The 22,022-nt window shown below is 40.0% G+C and overlaps 1 protein-coding gene across 2 annotated transcripts; it reads left to right on the top strand.

Annotated features, from left to right (window-relative positions):
* Positions 1-1,256: 1,256 nt before the first annotated feature.
* Positions 1,257-13,939, top strand: lnpep (leucyl/cystinyl aminopeptidase). Of its 2 annotated transcripts, none has more exons than XM_079476656.1 (18): positions 1,257-1,625; positions 3,652-4,474; positions 4,586-4,724; positions 6,567-6,698; positions 7,001-7,121; positions 7,249-7,400; positions 7,808-7,921; positions 8,010-8,141; positions 8,225-8,356; positions 8,443-8,597; positions 8,739-8,827; positions 8,932-9,115; positions 10,244-10,400; positions 10,479-10,663; positions 10,747-10,908; positions 10,993-11,133; positions 11,475-11,556; positions 11,641-13,939. In XM_079476656.1, exons 1-18 carry the CDS (start codon positions 1,607-1,609, stop codon positions 11,770-11,772), a joined length of 3,051 nt encoding a protein of 1,016 aa, XP_079332782.1. In that variant the 5' UTR covers positions 1,257-1,606; the 3' UTR covers positions 11,773-13,939. The 2 variants fall into 2 exon arrangements, with proteins under 2 accessions (XP_079332782.1, XP_079332781.1); XM_079476655.1 differs by having other exon boundaries at positions 8,736-8,827.
* Positions 13,940-22,022: the final 8,083 nt, after the last annotated feature.

Genomic DNA, 22,022 nt, shown 5'->3' with positions numbered 1-22,022 from the left:
CTGCATAATAGTTGTCTTATCTGATGCCATCCCTAGGCTGATTTGAAAATTTTAATTAAGGCTGCTATATTTAACAGCAAAGTTCATTTTATTCAGGTGTGAGGATGGTGGATCAGGAAAGACAGGGGAAAGCAACAGGTAGGTCTAACATTAGGTGGAAGTGTAGAGGGAGCTTGATACCAACTTGATACTTGATACCAACAGATTAATTTCTTAATATTATTAATATGGAAAAGGTAGGGGTGTAATGGTTCACAAAATTCAGGTTTCGGTTCGATACGATACACTTGTGTCACGTTTCGGTACGGATCGGTACTATTTAGATACGGCAAAAAGAAAGAAATGGCAGAGAAATTTCCATGAATACATTTTTATATATTTGTGTCCATATACCATATAATTATGGTAGGCTTACAGTAGCTGTCTGATATACTTTTAAAATAAACCTTTATTATTTCAAGCCCATACATGATGATGTCCGGCACACTTTTTTATTTGGGGGGGGCGCCAAAACAGTTTCTGCATACCCCCCTAACACTGAGTAGTTGCGCCCCTGTGCATACAGTTGCCTTGCTTACGTGTTCTGCATCCCCGGTGTTATATAGAAAGCTTCCATTAGCAAAGACACATAAGGCCATACAGAGAATCTGCTCAGATGTAAGAGCGCATTCACGAGAGAGGTTTGTGATGTAAGGATGAAGCAGAGTGTGAATATATTTAATGGACTGTAAAGAAAAACTGTGCCGCTCAAATAAAGAATCCTCCGGATATGATAAAACATCCAAACGTGGCTTCACCATATATTCTCTCCCGACGTAAATGTAACTCTCTCTGAATGAATGCAGCTTCCTCATCTACGGGTTCCTGAATAAACGGACATTTAATGTCTGTGATACGAACTTGTGCGCGATTAAGGAAAACGAATGAAAAAACGAACGGCGAAGGCAATTTCAACACCGCTCGCGCTTCTAAAAGGGGCGGAGATTGTAACAAACCTCGGGTTAGTGGAATAAAACCTGCTCCAGACCAGGTTAGGTTCACAGAGTAGGTTACTATGGTTACTCACTCTAAGTATAAGATACCTTGATTTCTGAAACAGGCTTGACTTACCCCGCGGTCACGGGTTTGATATACCTCGCGTTCTGAAACTGAAAACCCAGAGTATCCCGTTTTCTGGGGTTAACTTACTCTGAGTTTGCACTTACCCTGCTTTCTGAAACGGGTCCCAGTATGTGTCGGTTTCTGTTTGACAACACGATCATATCTAGGCTGCATCGAGTCAGTGCATTGTGGCGTCACAGCAGTCAGTAACTTTAAAGGGACAGTGAAGGGGAAGTCGTGGAAGTAAAGCTTGTCAGACAGCAGTGATTGACTCTTGTAACTGTGTGCACTGTTTTAGCAATGCCAATGCCTCTGTGATACTCTTTCTTACGCAGACGGATGATTTGAGTGCGCAGATGTGAACGCTGTGCATCATGCTAGCGATGCTAATGTAGCACCAGTTGATCCGATGCGCTCTTGCCTGATTTTTTCGGAATTGAACCTGGATTGATCTTCCAAGAGGACTTTGGTTTTCACCGCAGACGTCCTCTTCTGACACCCAAGCATGGATCCGTTTGACAGCGGTAAGACCGCCGCTCGTGTCCGGCGGCTGCTCCGTGCGCTAGCAAAAGTTATCGGCTAACATGCTAGCGCTAGCCGCGTCGCTTCTTATCGCATAAGTCACACACGTAACGTTTGCGTGCATGTTAAAGAAACAGTTCTGTCTTTGTGTAAACTGTTTATTTGGTGTTGTTCGTGTTTCTGGCCATCGAGTCGATTTGGTTAAATACACGAAAGATAACACGCACGCGAACTTCCGACATGCTAACAGACAGATCTGAGTAAATGTTCTAGTAAATAAACAAACACGTTTGTTTTGAAGTGCGCTTTAAGTTTGAAGGTTTGAATGGTCATTTCATTGTTTTTGAATACGTGAAAACGGAATAAAATATGAACTATAGCATTTCTTTTCGACTTTATAGTCAACAGATCTTCTCTGTTGATACCAGCAATGTCAGTCTGTATGCATGACTTCAAACATGAAGATGATCTCAGACATTATTCTCATCATAATCTTGGCAAGGTGACATTTTGTTGTCTGTTTGTGCTTTAATGGCCTTGGACAGGTGGTTCACTGTCCAGCTGGTGGTACTGGTTCACATTGTTTGTCTCATAGTTTAGTTTATTAAAAGAGACTCGAGGTATTTCATGGCCACTAAATAGTCGTCTTTGTTTCCTGTCAGTAACACTGAATAAGATCACGTTCTTCTGTTCTAGTTCACTTCCTGAATGAAAGTTACACTGATAAGGGAAACTTGACAAAAACAGGTCACATGGAAGGAAAGGAAATGTCTGTGTTTAAAGAATAGATTCGGCCTGTTTTATTGACCTATTTTACGTTTGTTTGTTTATTTCTACATTAATTCTAACAATGTTTTACCCCGTTGCAAAAACCTAAAAAACTGGGCTATTATAAATATATACTGTATATATATATTAATCCGTGTTTAGGCCTATTGTTTGAGTTATAGATTTACAATGATACGTTTCGTCTGATGATTTAATGCAGGACACATTGATGGCTTAAGGATACAAAGTTTGTAATATTTGCAAAATAAAAAAAATGAAACTGAAATTCAAATAGTAGATTTATGTCCAAAGCTTGAATCCTTTTCAATGACATTTCAACTTGTGAAACTGGCAGCATGCAAAGTTAAGTTAAACTTTATGTATCTTCATTGCTTGAATGAAATAGTTCTGTCACACAAAATTAAAACTTAAAAGAATTTAACCTAAAACGGTACAATTCGGTAATATGCGATCTCCTTCGGCAAAGAAGCAAAAACGTGAAGACATCTTTGTCCTGTGTCATCCGCTGTTGTGCTTCAAAAGGGAGGGGAGGAGTGAGCCGCTGGTGCAATTCGCAACCGTATGGATGCCACGAAATTTCATACACTGAACCTTTAATTGTTTAATTAGTTTTTTTTTAATTTAGCAAATAGTTTGCCCAAAAAAATGATTATTCGCTCTCATGTTGGTCAGAATCTGTAGATTACATTTTCCTCTGTGGCACACAAAAGAACACGTTTTGAGAAATGACTCTGTGGTTTTGTGTCCATACCATGGGAGTCAACGGGGGCCGTTCTCGATTGGTTAGTTACCAACGTTTTTCAAAATATTTCTTTCGTGTTCTTAAGAATAGAGAAAATCACACAGGTGTAAAATGACTATCGCTCAAACAAAGCTGGTATAAAACGGCTTGTGCTGTGTCGTACTGTCTGGCTGCGGTAATGTGGGGTAGATTTACTGGAACTTCTCAAAGGCGCATCTTCAACACTTCTCTAAAAGACACATGAAAAACTTTTCATCTCAAGTTTCATTTTCGTATGATTTTTCTACACGCTGACTCGGAAAACGCAATAAAATCATGCCACATTTTGGGATCTTTCACGGTCACCTTACTCACACTGCCTTCACAAACCAATAGTTCAAACAGCAGCAGTTTGACGAAGCCTTTGACGACAGCTTGATTCTTAACAGGAAGTCTTTTTTCATTTGTCTTTTTTAGTCACTCACATTTTGGTTTTGTGTTTCTGTTGTAACCTACAGAGAGAGCTGTACTGCCCAGGAACATGATCGAGAACAGCATGTTTGAGGAAGAGCCAGATGTGGTGGATTTGGCAAACGAGTCGCCATCCTATCCCATCGACTCCGACGACGTGGTCTACGAACCCCGCAGCTCGCGCCTGTTGGTCCGGGGCCTGAGAGAAAATGACCTGGACGAAGACGAGGAGGACTATGAGTCTTCTGCTCGGCTGCTTGGAATGTCCTTCATGAACCGCAGTTCCAACCAGCGTAGCGCATCCTCATCCTACACCCGCCAGCAGCCCTTCGGATTGTGCTCGATGTTCTCAGCTAAGACTTTAGTGGTGTGCGTTCTTATTTTGGTGCTGGTGGCCTCCGTGGCCACGGTCATCTACTTCCTGCCAGGCTGCACTTTCACCAGAAATGGCTGTAAGAAAAGCAACTCTACCATGGACGACATCTATCCCAATTCCACAAGTGGAGAGCCTTTCCCGTGGACGGACTTGAGGTTACCGGGTGGCATACTCCCCGTGCATTACGATATTTCGCTCCATCCCAACCTGACCACGATGAACTTTCGAGGCAACGTTTCCATCACGGTGCAGGTCACGGATGAGACTAAAAAGATGGTCCTGCACAGTTCGGATATGAATATAGTCAAGGCCACGTTTCAAGGTAAAGAGGTCAAGATCCTGGAATACAAACCCTGGCAGCAGATCGCCATTAAATTTCCAGAAGATCTTCAGAAGGGATTATACGTTCTGAATATTATCTACACCGCCAATTTCTCCACCAGCTTTGACGGCTTCTACAACAGTTCATACGTAGACACAACTGGTACAAAAAGGTAACCGTTGTGTGAGCTCATTTTAAATTGACTTCGTTCCTTTAATAAAGTAAATTCATTAGTTAAGTTTCTTCTCAAAGGTTTTCACACTCTGCTCAAATTTTCTTCTAGAGTTTTGGCTGCGACTCAGTTTGAACCCCTGGCAGCCCGCAAGGCTTTCCCTTGTTTTGATGAGCCAGCTTTAAAATCCACTTTTCTTATTAAGATGATAAGAGAACCCAAATACATCAGTCTTTCAAACATGCCTAAGGTAATTTTGTATATTTTTGTTTTGTGTCACAATTTAAAGCTGCAATCTGTAACGTTTGACTCTCTGTCGCCATCTGTGTTTGAAACATAAAACTTAAGGTTACTTAACATACTCTTTACGTTAAAGTCAAATACGTATAACATTTCTCATGAAATCGTGATTTACCTCTAAATTATAAATCTGTGTGAATGGTGTTAAATAATTGTAATAAATTTAAACAAAAAACATTATAGTTTGCGATTAGAAGCAAATACATATTAATCAACAAATTTACAAATATTCAGTCTAGGGCTGTTTTCTTTTCACAATTTTTTGTGGATGCCGAATCCTGTTATTTAAACATGCCATCTCGCTGTTCTGTGTGTCTGAGTGAATACACGTGCTACACGTGTGATTCTCATGGATTTGTCTGCGTCAGCGCTGTATGAGGACATGGACACCTTAACTTTATCTTCAGAGTTGCTCGAGAGTTAATTTAAGAAACATTTTCTGAGTGAAGCTATATGAAGGGAATCTATCAAGCACACACTCAAAAATAAGCGTCTTCCAACGACCTGTCAAAATAAAAGTCCTTATAAAGGCCCAGTTTGTAAGATCCTCCTCACATTCAGAACAGATATGTTCTATACGGCGTAGCTTGATGACGCTGTGAAAGAGCGTGGAGTAATGGGAACCGTCGTCTTCAACTCCACAACTCAAAATCAATCAGAAGATAATAAATAATATGTAAACACTGCAAAATGTTTTGTCACAAACTCAACTGACAGGGAGTAATTGCACAAATTATGCTTCGTTTTCTTAACAGCTTTCAGTAAAGAGCTGTGGTTGTTTTCTCTATGTGCTTTTGCTTAGTGCTCGTGTTAGCAGAGTTATCACACTGTCAATCCTCCTTCCTCCACTGACTGAAGCCTCATAGCCTTCAGAGAAGCAGTTAAAACTACATAAACACATCATGCATTATGCTAACATTGCACATATCTATAGAAATATGGTCCGTTTTTGGAGAAGTTTGCCTGTGAATGTATTTAAAATAATGTAATGTACAGTCCGCTTCTGTTCAGCTGCGCGCACCCAAAGCGCTGCTGGCTGTCCGAGGCACTGCGGACGCGTGAATGTTGAAACCGTCTGTCTAGCGCATTTACATAGAGAAACGGTGGAAAAGTTGCGCTACGGGATGGAAAATCACGTTGTCTTTATAAATGGTACAGTCACTGTTGCTCACAGCACGCACTCTGTGCAGTTATTAGTGTGTTTTGTACAGTAATGAAAACAGGTCGCATCACAACAAAATGCGTACTCGCACAAATGCTCCTTAATAGACTTAAATATATGGAGCATTTGCGACTAAAATGTTCGCAATTTCAAGCCCAGCACTCCATCATGCCAATTGCGTCTGTTATCGCAAAACACATTGGATCTCGCGAGTTCTTGTTCCACAAGATCTCGTCACACCCCTAGTTAATTATTAACATAACATAAACAATATAAGATTTATCTTTTTTTATTTTTGCTATGTCACACAATAGGACACATTCTTTATATTTGTCAACTAACTACATATTACTGCTGTGCTTCTGAAACCTTGAATCTCCATATAAATTATTATATTTATTATGTTTGTCACATGGTTTTGCCAATATCTAACAAATAAAAAGTATTACAAAGCCTTGTCAACTTTGACAACACAGTATTTCATCATTTAAAAAGTACAGCGTTTTTATAACATTTTCTGAAAAGCAGATTCGAACATCCGAGGTTTCAGAAGAACAATGAAAATATACTTTTTCCTGTGTGGTTAAACGTTGTACGTCAGCCTTGCTTAACTGGTTTGGTATTTTATAGGCCAAAACCACTGATTTAAAGAATGGTCTTCTAGAAGATGAATTTGAGAAGAGTGTTATTATGAGCACTTACCTGGTCGCATTTGTAGTGGCTGAATTCGACAGCGTCAGCAAGAACATCTCCAAAACTAAAGTAAGTGTCCTCCTAAAAAACTTCAGTGTTTTTGTGTCGAAAAAAGTTGCACCGATACATTTATCCGTCAGTAATCGGTATCGGGGCCGATATATCCTGTAAATCAAAGGAGGACAGGAAAATGCAATGAATTGCTGCTCTGTATATTGAAAATATTCAGAAAGTTACAATTATTTATATAATCTTCAGAATCGGCAGATATCTCCGGAAATAATCGGATATCGGTGGAGAAATTTAGTATCGATGCATCTCTCAAAACAGTAGCGTGTTACTGTATCTTCTTTTTTTCTTCTGTCTCACAGGTGTCTGTGTATGCAGTGCCAGACAAGAAGGACCAAATTTATTACGCTCTGGACACGGCTGGCAAATTGTTAGCGTTCTACAATACGTTCTTTGACATTGACTACCCATTAAGCAAGCTGGGTGAGAAAGCCTTTCCTGAATCTTCATCCAGGGTTATAAGATTTGCAAAACAGCTTGATCAATAATAAAATTAAGGGTTTATGTCTGTCTGCTGTTGTGATTGAGTTCTCTTGAATACTGTAAATAGATTTAGTGGCCATTCCTGATTTCCTCGCTGGAGCCATGGAGAACTGGGGACTAATCACATTCCGTGAGGCCACACTGCTCGTAGGGAATCATTCCTCCCCTATAGACAAGCAACTTGTGGCCTCTGTCATTGCTCATGAACTTGCCCACCAGGTAGTAAAGTATCTAAAGATCAACATTCACATGACATGGTAAAAATAGTCACATTCAAATTGTTTTCAACACAGACGATAGGACATGAACGAGACTCTGTGGCCGTACAGTATGTTTATGACCACTGTGGGTTGTCTACACTAACCACTGATTACATGAACCTGCTTTAGGTGGTAGTTATATAACAAGATATGTTAAAAAGAATCAACAAACTTGGTGATTTGTAAACTTTCCAACAACGCAACTTTGCAATGCTGCTTGCGACTGATCGTTAAAACGATTGACACCTGAATCATTGAACTATGCTGAAACGACGGAACTTGCGACCATAGTTGGCTAACTATGCTTTTAGGAAACGCACCCCGGACAGTACTAAATAATATTAGCATGCATTCTGTTTCATATAGTGGTTTGGAAATCTAGTGACGATGAAATGGTGGAACGATCTTTGGCTAAATGAGGGATTTGCAACATACATGCAGTATACGTCGATTGAAACAGTCTTCCCATATCTGGACATGGTAAGTTATAGTTTACGACGAATTATCGTCACGGAAACCGTTTTCCACCCGAGAAGCTCAAAGTTGGCTGGTCTCTTTGCATTTCCAGGACACTGTATTCTTAAGCGTTCGTTTCAAAGCCCTGGCCAAAGACGCGCTGAACTCATCCCATCCGGTGTCCTCTATAGTGAAAACACCACAGCAGGTTGAGGAGATGTTCGACTCAGTCTCTTATGAGAAGGTACGTCATAAATTACCCGTGAACTGAGATACGGCACAGCAGAAGTAGAAGCTCCAGTTTCATTCTGTTTTGTTCCACACCAGGGGGCGTCAATTCTGCTCATGCTCAATTCGACGCTGACAGAGGAGGAGTTTCGAAAAGGAGTGATCGAATATTTGCAAGCGCATGAATTCCAGAACACAAAAAGTGAAGACTTATGGAACAGTCTTACCAATGTCAGTCCTTTTCTCAACCCTTTTTTCTCCACTGAGATGACTTTGTTCTTATTCATGTGTATTGACATGCCTCGTGCTGTACGCAGGTGAGTAAACAGCCCTTCAGTGTGGCCCAGATGATGAACACGTGGACCATTCAGAAGGGCTTTCCTCTGGTCACGGTGACGAGGAACGGAACTCAAGTCACACTTACTCAGGAACACTTCCTTCTGAATGCTGAAGATGCCACCTCCCATCACAGGTTACAGTACTTTTAAGTGTAGACATTTTTCATATTATGGGCGAGATCTGTTAACATTTTTAACCGTAGCTACTTGAATTTACCATTTGAAGGATGAGACTATCGCAAATCAATCTAATGTTTTTATTTGACTCGTAGCAGCTTGTGGCACATCCCCTTGACGTATGTGAATGACAGCTGTAGCGCTTCGAGTCTCTGCAAGCAAGTTTTCCATCTCAAGGACAAAACAGGTTTATGTCTCTCATGTTAAAAATTGCTTCATATTTCAGTTATGCATACAGTTGAGCAATAAAACTGGGGAGCAGATTTTTTTTAATGTTTGAATCTTTCGCAGCGACATTGAAACTTCCAGATAAGGTGAAATGGTTGAAGTTCAACTACAGGAGCGATGGCTTCTACATAGTGCACTATGACAATGAGGGCTGGAAGGCGTTAATCGAGGCGTTGAGAAACGATGTCAAGGTCCTGACCCATAAAGACAGAGCGTCTCTCATCAATAACGTCTTTGCTCTCTCAAGGTAGATCAACTTTTTAAAGCATCCTTCAAATGTCCGCAGAGTCTTTAGTTTCCGGAAAAAAACTTCCCGAAACCTATTCGAACGCCTGGGGAGTGTATCGAGCGCAGAAATACTACGTCATACGTCCAACTCGTTTTTTTGTCGAGCATGAGAAGACAGCATGTTTAACATCGTAAATAAGTCAGAATGCACGAAACACTGTTGCATCCCCCCGTTAAAGGAGCAATAGTGGGTTTTTAGTAGGATCTATTGACAGAAATGCAATATAATGTACAAAGATCGTTTTCATAGGTGTATAAAGACCTTGCGTAATGAACAGTTATGTTTGTATTACCTTAGAATACGCTATTTCTATCCGCATACAACATATCTTGGCTCTAACAAACAGAAAAACCAATGTTACTCACATACTGATCCGAAATCAAAGCAATTTCCTTGGGGGGATGTTTAGATGATCTTTCAGTCCCACGTCTCTGCTGGAAAGTTTCTCCATAGATATCTATGAGTCTCTCCGCTAGACTTTGTTTGGCGGTTGGGTCGAGTGACGAAATCCACCGATCACGTTAATAATAATAAATTGAATTTTTTAATTGAATTAAACGTTAGCTCTACCATCTTCGTTATGTCTGTCGCATTTGCATGAAGTTGAAGATTTCTGAACTTTGCCGCATTGCTAGACACGCCCCATCCGGTCGCCAACGGTTGCTACTGCTCCTGTCTCGTGAAGTCGCCAGCTCTCCATTGAAATGAATGCGATCATGCCGCTTGTAATGTGAATGAGGGGTTAGTACAGCGGGTCCTAACGCATCTTTATAATATTATCGCAGATCCTCGCTCCTGTCTGACTTTTATCCTTATTTTTATCCTTAAAATCCACAGACCCTTTTTTTATGTAATAAATAAGAAAATCGCACTTTCGACAGTCTTTCTAATGCCCGCATGATCTCTTCCCTGGGTCAACATGAGAAGAAATGCTGTCTCGGCCGATAACATCTTTTTGTACTGTGGTGGCCACCGTCATGTTTGGACTGCGAGATTGGTTGCAGTTCTCAAACTCGCCACTAGAGATCCCACTGTTGACCTTTAAAGCTACGATGTAATATGTTTGTGTTTCTGGATTGTCTCCAGGTTGGGGAAGGTGCCCTTTAGGCAGGTCTTTAATCTGATGGAGTACATCAAAAATGAGACCGAAACCGCTCCACTAACTGAAGCTCTCATCCAGCTCGGTCAGATCTTCAGATTGCTGGACAAAAGATCAGAGCTCAACTTGGTCTCCAGAATGAAGGTCAGTATGACATCCAGTGCGTAAAATGGTTTTCTGAATGCACAGCCGGTTTTCTCTTAAAACATTTCACTGTTGCAGAGTTACATTTTGGACCATTTCGGAATTCTGATGCAGAATCAGTCATGGGAACCGTTAAACTCTGTGTCAAAGATGACCCTTAGGTCCACCTTACTTGAGATGGCATGTTCCCTCGACATTGCCAACTGCAAACAACAGGCCAAACATCTCTATGAACAGTGGACGGCTCCTAACACAACCTATCAGTAAGTTTGCGCAGCGATTGACCCTTGAAGAGCAGTAATAATGTCTTCACTGTCTAACGTCCTCCACTTTCTATCGTGTTCAGGATTCCCAGTGATCTCACGAGAACGGTCTTTAAAGTTGCTGCCCAAACGGAAGAAGGATGGGGTGAGATATTAAAAACATATAAATACTCCCTCTCTGACCCAGAGAAGCATAAGGCGCTGGAAGCGTTGGCCAGTACGCAGGACGTGCGGAAAATTCTCTGGTAAGTCTGGACCACGTATGTTTTCATAGGGACAATTCTGTTGCATTATGTGTCAGTGCAACTACATTTCATTTTGACATTTAGGATGCTACAGAAAAGTCTTGATGGAAGCGTGATTCCGACTCAAGAATTTCCTTTGGTGGTGAATGCAATTTGCAAGAACTTCGCTGGCTACCTGTACGCTTGGGATTTCTTAAAAGAAAACTGGGAGAAGATCACTCACAAGTGAGTTTTCTTTTCATCGTACAGGGGTCTTTTGAAGCATTAAAATTAAGTCAAGTCTTTTTTTGGGGGGCCACAAAGCGATACTCCCTACACAAAGGGGGCCTTACAATGGAAAGGTTTGAGAACCACTGGCTTAATACTTTAGACATAAGATACAATTTGCAAGGAAAGGTGTTTATTTGGCTGTTTTTGTAATTATTGTATGTTTTTATATGATTAACATCAGGTTTATGCAAAAGAACCACTTTGTAAAAAAAGATGTGAATTTTTGTAACATTTATTTACATTAAAATTGGATAATATAAAATGTAATATGCATTTTTCTTATTTTTTTATGTCAGGTTCCCTGTTGGATCCTTTGCCATTCAAAGCCTCATCACGTCCACAACTAGTCAATTATCAACAAAAACCCACCTCGTGGAGGTCTGGTTTCCAAAAAACAAACTTGATAACTTCCATTTTAGGTTAAGACTTTTTTTAAATGAACATCTTTTCTTTCTCATCCAGGTCCAAAACTTCTTCGGCTCTCTGGGGGACAAAGAATCTCAGTTGAGGACCATGCAGGAGGCCATAGAGACCATCAAGCTGAACAAGAGGTGGATGGAGACGAATCTGGAGACACTCCAGGAGTGGCTGTAGTGTGAGGAGTCTCTCCTCACATGTGCCTCTCTCCCCCTCAGGTGATGTCATCTCACACTGGCAGATGTAAGTGATGTTACCGTGACAACAGCCAGAGACATTTATGTCATGTGAAGGATGGTACAGATATGTTTTAGGGCATCGTGTGGGGAATATTCCCCTAGTGAGGAGTGAACGTTGGACCTTTAATTGTATGTAAATAAACAGGTTTGTGTATCAGGTATAAAGATGATCTTTAGGTAGAGGCAGCATATGATTTTCAGTATCGTAACTTGAACATAAACTGCTGGGTACATGATCTTGTCTCACATCACATATGTGTGTGCATGAATATGTTTATGGCTCTGGTCTCAAGCACTATTTGCACTATTCATAGTTACAGCTTGCTCAGGGTGAATCTGGTTGTTTTTGAAATATTATGATGCATTTGAACCCTTAATGTTGGTGGCTACAGACCAAAACCTGTCATCGGTATCTCTTAAATATGACCTTTTGCTCGCATTGCCAAAAATGATAGTTTCCTAGTGAAGGTTGAATAAAATGCTTAATTCTGACACAAAAAAACCCTGCAGCAACAGAAACCCCTACTGGGTGTAAAATCTGGCTTCCCGGAATGTAATATTTTAGCGAAATGTGCAGACAATCGATTGTCAGTGTATTTGTGTTTTTATTTATGTGTTTGAATGAGTTTTATTGTTTGCATAGTCTGTGTAATGTTTTTGCCTTAGGAGTTTTTCCGTAAAACTTTCGTCCTTTGCACAAAATGTATTTTGGAGAGTTTATTTTCGAGGCGAGTGTGTACGATATGTATTAAAGTTCACGCAGGCTTCGTTACAGGTAAAAACATTTTTGTTTATGAACTTTCAAGTTGCCGTTTAAAAACGTGTGGATTTATTTACTTTCTTGCAATGCACATCCTGAAATGATTTCACAGTTATAGTGTTATGTAGGAGGTAAGAACTTGTGTGAGTGGATCTGAAGTGTGTGGGCTTTAGGATTTGACCGGTTTAAATTCTATACATTTTAAAAAGTTTAAAGAATGTGTAAAGCTTTAGTGAACTGTACAAACGGACTATAAAGTCACATCACTCCTCTGTTTTTACTCTTTAGTCCTCAAGCAGTTCCTGCGGACTGTTACTCTTCAGTAGATTTCTGTGTGTGGATGGCGTTATACAAACCCATAGATGTGTTCTTATTGTTTGGAAATTGTTTGTCGGAGTCCCAAACAATATCAAACCTCCCACAAATGTACAGAAATCCACGGAACCGTTGTTTAGTTACATTTCTGTAATTAATTTAATACACAATACTACTGAACTTTGTGCGCTATCATGTTATGAGTTTATATATTTAGGAGTTTGTAGGAGGTTTTATTTCGTTTTAACTCCAGACATTGATGGTTTGGAATCTGTGGTCACTAGATATCACAATTGATGACGAATATGCTTTCAGGTTTTTTATTTCTTAATCTGACCTCATAAAATTTCACGTATGACTGGTACATTGTAGTACAACGGGTACATTGTAATTATTTTGTAGGTAACAATTGCCATTTGCTTTTAAACCATGCGCTTTATGTATTAATGTTTTTTAAGACAGCAGCAACGTTGCTTACACTCTAAATATGGCCTTTAATGTAGATTTGGAAGTTGGAAGGTTACAGTGCATCAATGAATGTATTCATGTTTGGTCAAACTTGAGCATTATGATTGTAATTCCCTTCCGTCTGAATTGATCTAGATTAACAAAATGGATAAGAAATTGATAAGAAGTGTTGAAAGTACGGTATAGACTTCCATTATTACGTTATTGAGCTACTCATTTTTGTAGTTTTCATCTGCAGGTGCAAACTAAGACTTTTTTCTTCCCCTGAAATTATCTCTTGTTTCGGAGAGGCCTAGAAACCCTTTTTTTGGGTCAAACTGTTAACTTGTTGAATAAGTTGGACAGTTATAAATAAATATATATATGCTTATATTTTCAAGGTTGCTTAGTTTAATTGCTTAATGGGCTTGAAGTGGATTATGGGGGGAAAATATTGTTTGGTGGTGGAAACTGCTGTGTATTTTATTTTGTTAAACAGATTTACACTAGAGTAAAATATTCTTACAACATTGCTTCATGGGTAACCAGTGGCAAATAAAAACATTTGTAAACAAATTTCCCTGAATTGTGTGTATTCGTGTTTTCTCAAATGATGATTCAGTAGGTGGCACTGTTCTCTCTCTCTCGCTCTCGCTCTCGCTCGCTCTCTCGCTCTCTCTCTCATGCCTCTCTCTCTCTCTCTCATGCCTCTCTCTCGCTCTCTCGCTCTCTCTCTCTCTCTCTCTCTCGCTCTCGCTCTCGCTCTCGCTCGCTCTCTCGCATGCCTCTCTCTCTCTCTCTCATGCCTCTCTCTCGCTCTCTCTCTCTCTCTCTCTCTCATGCCTCTCTCTCTCTCATGCCTCTCTCTCGCTCTCTCTTTCTCTCTCATGCCTCTCTCTCGCTCTCTCTCTCTCTCTCATGCCTCTCTCTCGCTCTCTCTCTCTCTCTCTCATGCCTCTCTCTCTCTCTCTCTCATGCCTCTCTCTCGCTCTCTCTCTCTCTCTCTCTCTCTCATGCCTCTCTCTCTCATGCCTCTCTCTCGCTCTCTCTCTCTCTCTCTCATGCCTCTCTCGCTCTCTCTCTCTCTCATGCCTCTCTCTCGCTCTCTCGCTCTCTCTCTCATGCCTCTCTCTCTCTCATGCCTCTCTCTCTCTCTCTCATGCCTCTCTCGCTCTCTCTCGCTCTCTCTCTCTCTCTCTCTCATGCCTCTCTCTCTCTCTCTCTCTCTCTCTCTCTCTCTCATGCCTCTCTCGCTCTCTCTCTCTCGCTCTCTCTCTCTCTCTCTCTCTCTCTCTCTCTCTCTCTCTCTCTCATGCCTCTCTCTCTCTCTCTCTCTCTCTCTCTCTCTCTCTCTCTCATGCCTCTCTCGCTCTCTCTCTCTCTCTCTCTCTCATGCCTCTCTCGCTCTCTCTCTCTCTCTCTCTCTCTCTCTCTCTCTCTCTCTCATGCCTCTCTCTCTCTCTCTCTCTCTCTCTCTCTCTCTCTCTCTCATGCCTCTCTCTCTCTCTCTCTCTCTCTCTCTCTCTCATGCCTCTCTTGTCTCATTATGCTCAAGGATGAAAGAAAACATCTATAACCTTATGATTAGAAAAACACTGACTGTGAATAAAAATAAGGAGAAAAGCATTTTTGTAATTTAGTTTAAAGGCGGAGTTCTCACAAAAATGAGAACTTTTCATCATTTAGGCTACTCACCCGAACCTGTACACATTTCCTTGTTCTGTTCTGAAGAATGTTCGCTATGTGCAATTCCGTAACATAATTCACCGTAACATAACACTAATTGCATATTTTTTGGTTCTGTTTAGCACAAAATTTGATATTTTGAAGATTTTAGGAAAGCAAACAGTTCCGGCCGATGTTTGACAATCATTTTATTTTTGAATTCTATAGAAGTCAATGATGGACTAGGGGTGGAAAATAGCTAACATACTTTAGAAATATCTTTCTATGTGTTCATCAGAAAAACTATATTTATACAGGTCTGGAACAATTTGAGGGTGAGAGTGACAGAATTTTCATTTTTGGGTGAAATATCTCTCTGATACTCAACATGCTTTTAATAACAGTGTGAATGATAGACCATTCTAACAGATTTTTTTATTTTGGTCTTTGCACGATGAGTTTTTCCAGTAAATTATTTGTAAACCAAAACTGGAAGTTATTTTGAAGCATAAAATGTGAAATCAAGTTGGCGCCATGTAGTCCAGCGGCCTGTGCACCAACATGTGCTCATGATCTTTTCCCGGCTTCCGATTCCCTCTGTCTCATCCCATAATTTCCTATCTCACTCTCCACTGTCTTCACTCTCACCATTTCAACCTGGTTGCTTTTCTACTAGGGTACATGCTGTGAAAAGTCGTATGCTTTTGTAAATTAGAGATAGAGATAGAGATAGATCATGTAAAATGTGTGATTGTGACATTTTTTTGTAGGTTTTGTAAAGAGTGATTTGGCCCAACTCTCTCTCAGGCAGTGGCGGATGCAGAACGTGACAGATGGGTGGGGAACAAGCCTAGAAATGGTATACCTTTAGTTATACGTTAGGAGTCTTTGTAGCCCGCTAAGAGACAACGTTATCGAGAAACGCAGCCCTGAAATGATACTAGAGCAGCATAGTCTTGGGCTAAAGGTGTTCCCCGAACAATACCTTTCGTATTGCACCAGGTGCTGTAGCCATTAATTAAATATATGTTCAATATTATAATATAGTTTTTTATTTATTTTATCTATTTTGGTTATGAAAAGTGAACACTGAACAGCAGAGGCGCAATATGACATGCCAGACATGATTATGATCACTTCATAGGTTTGTTTAGAAAGACGTTTGTATAAATTATTTCTTCATTTTAATCAATGTTTAATCAAACCATTGACTCGATTGAATAAATAAGAAGCAAACCAAGAACGTCGGGTGTGGATTGAAGTGCGTTCAAGCGAACCCACTATAGGACCTGTTTCCACAGCCTATGTCTTTCTGTCTCAATTATACAGTAGGCTTATAGAAAGTTATGATAGGCTATTTGACAATTTCTTTTGTGGCTTAAAAGCAATATGCTATATTAAAAACAATAAACGTGACATGACATATAGAGCTGAATTACAGAGCTGGTATAAACATATCAAACAACATCACTGTGATCAGACCAGACGCTTTCTTTCTTTTGCTTTTGTTATTATTGTTGTGTGTTATTGTTATTGAGAGGAAAGCGCTCAACACATATTGAGGTTATAACGTGGTGTTGTTTGGCCATACTAAAGAAAAATCAAGATACCGTGTACACTTCTAGCGAACGTTAGCCGTTGGTTGTTCGTGCCAGATTGCAATAGTGCTGCTACGTTGATGTTGCATTGACCAATGAAAACACATCACCAACACACTTACATTTGACATAGTTATCAGAATCACTTATAATTGTACTTTTTTTAACATAACATGTTCTAGATAAAATACACCACATGTTTAACTATGCAGAGTAGTATTTTATCTTTTATTTCTGATCGGGCGCCCACAGCTCCGCGCCTCCTCCCACGCATGTCATGTCATCCAGTTGATCAAGATAATTTTGTCTTATGACTTTTTATCTGTTAAATGTGTGATTGTGACACAGGTTTTGTAAAAAATGATTTGGCCACCTCTCTGCCAGGCAAGTCAGGTCAGCCAGTCAATCAAATTTTATAATATATCTATTAAGTCGAGTGTATATATAATAATAGAACAAGTATATATTAACTTTATATAAAATATAATCTTTTGAGTTGGGTCAACTAAATCCATAGTCAAATTACTAAAAGCACATGTCATTTGTAAATATTCACAAAACAGTGACAAACAAATCAACTTCTAATAAATGTAAGTGTAAAGACCGACGACTTTGTATTAACTAAACGCAAATGTTAAAACTACAAAAGGTTTACAAAAGAAGAACAACTTAAGATATGTAAAATAATATCTTTTGAAATACACTTGGTGAGGATACAAAGTCGTGTAGTAAACAGGTTTGTTTGTATGTCCAAAATTATGAGCAAAGCTGTTGATATATAGTGAGAGATCCACATCGAGTGCATGTTGTGTATTTGAGGGTATAGTATTAGGATTAAATCGCATATCTATTTAATGGGGCAACATGGTAACACAAACTGTATATTCATCTTTCAAGTAATAAGATAAAACTAGGCTAAAAACAAATCTTTTCAATGAAGATCTTTCTAAAAGCTGAAACCAGAGCAAGTCTATCTTGGGAGCTCTATATGTTGATAAACATTTAAACCCCCATTTACATAAGTGGCCCATGCTATAGACATTTTTAGATTATTTGTACGTTTGTTTTCATTTAAGTCTAGATGTTTACATGTAAAAGATGTCTGGTTAGCGCCCCTTTTGAACCTATGGAGTCAGCACCTATCAGGCTTCTGACCTTTAAGATGTTTTTTCTAATGGCAATCACCTCTCTTAAGAGAATTGGAGATTTGCAGGCGCTCTCGACCTCACCGTCCTGTTTAATTTTTGCCCCTGGGATGGTCAAAGCTATTCTGCATCCTCACCCGAGTTATCTGCCTAAAGTTCCGTTCTCCACCGTGCATCCAGTTGTTCTTGAGGCCTTCTGTCCTCCGCCGTTCACGACGTCGGAGCAGGAACGATAACACCTACTGTGTCCAGTACGTGCTCTTCAGAATTACATCCACCGCACTAGCCAGTGACGTAAATCAGAGCAGCTTTTCATATGTTATGGGAGCCGCAACAAAGGGGCGGCTGCCACCAGGCAAACAATGTCACATTGGGTATGGGATGCTATTGCTCTGGCCTATGAGGTGCGCGCGGTCAAGCTTCACCTCTGGGTATCAGAGCTCAAACAACAAGGGGGGTTTTATCTTCTATGGCCTTAGCAAGAGGTGTCCCCTTGCAGCAAGTGTGTGATGCGGCGGGCTGGTCCTCTCCGCACACATTTGTCAGATTTTATAGTCTGGATGTCCACGCTATTCCAGGCTCACATGTCCTGGAGTCTACATCCCAGAGTCACGTTTAATGCCTCCTCTTGGCTTGTGCACACATACCACACAACCTTGGGGGGTCCAGACACCTCCAGTGCGGCGGGGTTGGTATTCTCGTTCCCATAGCATTTGAAACGCAGCATCGAGAGTAGCTTTTGATAGGGAACGTCTCGGGTTACTTGGCTGTAACCCTGTTCCCTGAAAAAGTGGGAACGAGATGCTGCCCCTCAATGCCGCACTGTAGGCGTGCCGGACGTCCTTTCAGACAAAATTGGAACCTGAAGACGCGTTCGCGCCACACTTATTTATAACCTGCAGGTGTTGGTTTAATTAACCAAATTACCTGCCGAGGTTATTTAAAGCCAAAAGAATTTTTGACGTGTTTGACACACGTGCTTCACAACCGTTCTCCCATAGCGTTTGAAACGCAGCATCTCGTTCCCGCTTTTTCAGGGAACAGGGTCGTAAGTCGTAAAACATAAATGTCAACAAGATTGACAGGCCATAAAAACAAAACCTAATTTGATTGACTGGCTGACCTGACTTGCCTGGCAGAGAGGTGGCCAAATCTCTCTTTACAAAACCTGTTTCACAATCACACATTTAACAGATAAAAAGTCATAAGACAAAATTATCTTGATCAACTGGATGACATGACATGCGTGGGAGGAGGCGCGGAGCTGTGGGCGCCCGATCAGAAATAAAAGATAAAATACTACTCTGCATAGTTAAACATGGATACTACTTTATGTGGTGTATTTTATCTAGAACATGTTATGTTAAAAACAGTACAATTATAAGTGATTCTGATAACTATGTCAAATGTAAGTGTGTTGGTGATGTGTTTTCATTGGTCAATGCAACATCAACGTAGCAGCACTATTGCAATCTGGCACGAACAACCGACGGCTAACGTTCGCTAGAAGTGTACACGGTATCTTGATTTTTCTTTAGTATGGCCAAACAAGTTACTCTCACTCATTTTTTTAAAACACCTCGTATTGAGATGAATCATTATTTGTATGGTTCTAATGAGAAAATATTCCCGAGCAGCTTTCAGCTATGATCACTTTGAGAACTTTTCCTGCAAGCACCCTGAACTTGACGGAAAACCTATTTTGAACAACACCACGTTATAACCTCAATATGTGTCGAGCGCTTTCCTCTCAATAACAATAACACACAACAATAATAACAAAAGCAAAAGAAAGAAAGCGTCTGGGGCCTGTACCATGAAGCTGGTTTAGGTGGCTAGCCAGCTATGTTTCAGTTTAGTTTGTGCCAATCTTGGGTTTTAGGTACCATGAGAGTAGCTCGGCTTTCTTCGGTGTTCGTCGCCATGGTATCTTACTCTGCATGGCTAACCTGCTCCGGGGCAGGCTATGTTCTGGATTCGAGATCTCAGACTGAAGTTTGACCAATCAGCTGTGAGCACAGAAACATATAGGTGACGTAACTGACTCACAGTGCGTGTTAGAATGGCTAGTTATTTTTTATACGGTTTAATCAAATAAAAATACTAATATAAAAATATATATTACAAATATAAAATCAAATATAGTTTACTATATAGGTAAAATCTGATTTTACAGATTTGCTGGCTTTCCCTTACACTCACATGAAATTCAATTTACTTGCTTATATTCCACTTTTATTGTATCACGTGTATTTGCATTGCATTTTTTACATTCTTGTCTGTGGTGCAGAACATCTAGGAACACTTTCAGTTTCACTGTATTAGGACATTTTTCTTTGTCCTGAACCGTAGTTTTTATTAAGGCTTCAATGAAATGACTGACCCTGGTTAATGGCGCAAAGACTATTAAAGGTAGAGGCTTATGCATTCTGTTGTAAAAGCAGGCCGTGTTATTAAGTGTAATTCTTATATTTTCTTCCGCTTCTCTGTGTTGCAGAACACACCGCTATTTTATAATTCTGAGCTCTGTATAATTCTGAACTAGTTTTTATCATATCAGACTAAAAGGAGACCAACATGCAACCAGTCCGCGTTATTTTTTGGGCAACTTGTTTGACATGAACCATCGGTACACAGTGCATTTATTGATTTTAAACACGTAAGATGTCAGAGTTTACCATGCAGAAGCGGTGCGTGTCATTTGCCTGTGAACTTAGCCGTTTGCAGCTTTAACAAATTTGTACAGAAGTTCAGAAATATATGAGAATGAACTTTATTTGCACGCGACTCCTCTCATGTGTACTCGGAAGGGAAATGATGAAGCAGATGTAAGGTTAACTTTCTTGCTTCTGATGCCTGAATGGATGTTTTTTGTCCGCGCGCAGGTTAAAGTTGCAATAGAACATTCAATGAACATTTGTTGTAATATTTCTGTACCCATGCCTTACATAAAAAAGTTGCCCGCAAGGGTACGGACCCCTTGTAGTTCCACCGAGGACCCGGCGGATCCTGTTTGCCCTACAGCACTACAGTAAATATGTGTACTATATAGTCTTTTAACTTGCGCATTAACACAATCAGCAGTGTTCCTGAAACACTTCTCTCTTGCGTAGACAGCAGAAACATATCAGTCCATGGCTGAAATTCATGTTTGTGTTCATATTGTGGAAATCGCTTAATCCATTTATAATGCGATTGGTTTAGCCATGCTGACGTTACTCGTTCATCAAGCTTGAGTTGACAAAGAAACTCCATGAGCTGCTTCATGGTACCAACAAAGCTTGATCACGTTGGTTTGGTTTTGTCAACCCAAAACTAATCCAACTACCCTGAGTTTGTTCAGCTACATTCATGGTACAGGCCCCTGGTCTGATCACAGTGATGTTGTTTGATATGTTTATGCCAGCTCTGTAATTCAGCTCTATATGTCAATCCACACCCGACGTTCTTGGTTTGCTTCTTATTTATTCAATCGAGTCAATGGTTTGATTAAACATTGATTAAAATGAAGAAACAATTTATACAAACGTCTTTCTAAACAAACCTATGAAGTGATCATAATCATGTCTGGCATGTCATATTGCGCCTCTGCTGTTCAGTGTTCACTTTTCATAACCAAAATGGATAAAATAAATAAAAAACAATATTATAATATTGAACATATATTTTGACACATAGTATATGATTATACTACTAATGTTGCGTAGAAACCATCCTAAACTTATTATACGACCATTTCTCAAAGTACAAAGCACAGAAAACGCATGTACGCCTTCTATCAGATGTGAAATCTATGAATCGCACATGAACCGTTTCATTAAACTCCGCCTTTTAAAGATGTCTAATTATTGTCCTTGATATATGTAAGATCACCTGTCAACGTTCAAATCCTATACGAGTGGCAGGAATGACTTAAATTTCCAAAAACCTGCAGCACTCCGAGAAGTAAAAGTGCATACGTCTGCTCAGACCCTAACGTGTCGCTAACCACTTTTCCACGTCAAACGCTGAATTTATATATTTTTGTGCAAAACCAGAATAAATGAGCTATTGTGACCTCATTCAGCCGCGGGATGAAGGCGCTAATGTCTTTAATGTCTGCATTCATCTTGACTGCTCTTCATGAAATGTATGCAAAGCAAATATTACATAATGATCTTTAAGCATGATGCGGTCCATTGCGTATTCTGGGAGCCGAAGTATTTAAAAAAAACTGTTATTAATCTTTATATAAGTTTCAATTTAAACGACACTCTTT

The sequence above is a fragment of the Barbatula barbatula genome (assembly GCF_947034865.1).
Source record: "Barbatula barbatula genome assembly, chromosome: 2".
Lineage (NCBI taxonomy): Eukaryota > Metazoa > Chordata > Actinopteri > Cypriniformes > Nemacheilidae > Barbatula > Barbatula barbatula.
Note: the sequence above shows the minus strand (reverse complement) of the source record. Positions and strands in the feature narration are given on the sequence as shown.

Excerpts from the sequence above, each read along its gene's own strand:
- lnpep (XM_079476655.1), top strand. Across the intron at positions 7,122-7,248 it reads CTACCCATTAAGCAAGCTGG|ATTTAGTGGCCATTCCTGAT; the intron begins GTGAGAAAGCCT and ends TACTGTAAATAG. Across the intron at positions 7,922-8,009 it reads TCTTCCCATATCTGGACATG|GACACTGTATTCTTAAGCGT; the intron begins GTAAGTTATAGT and ends TTGCATTTCCAG.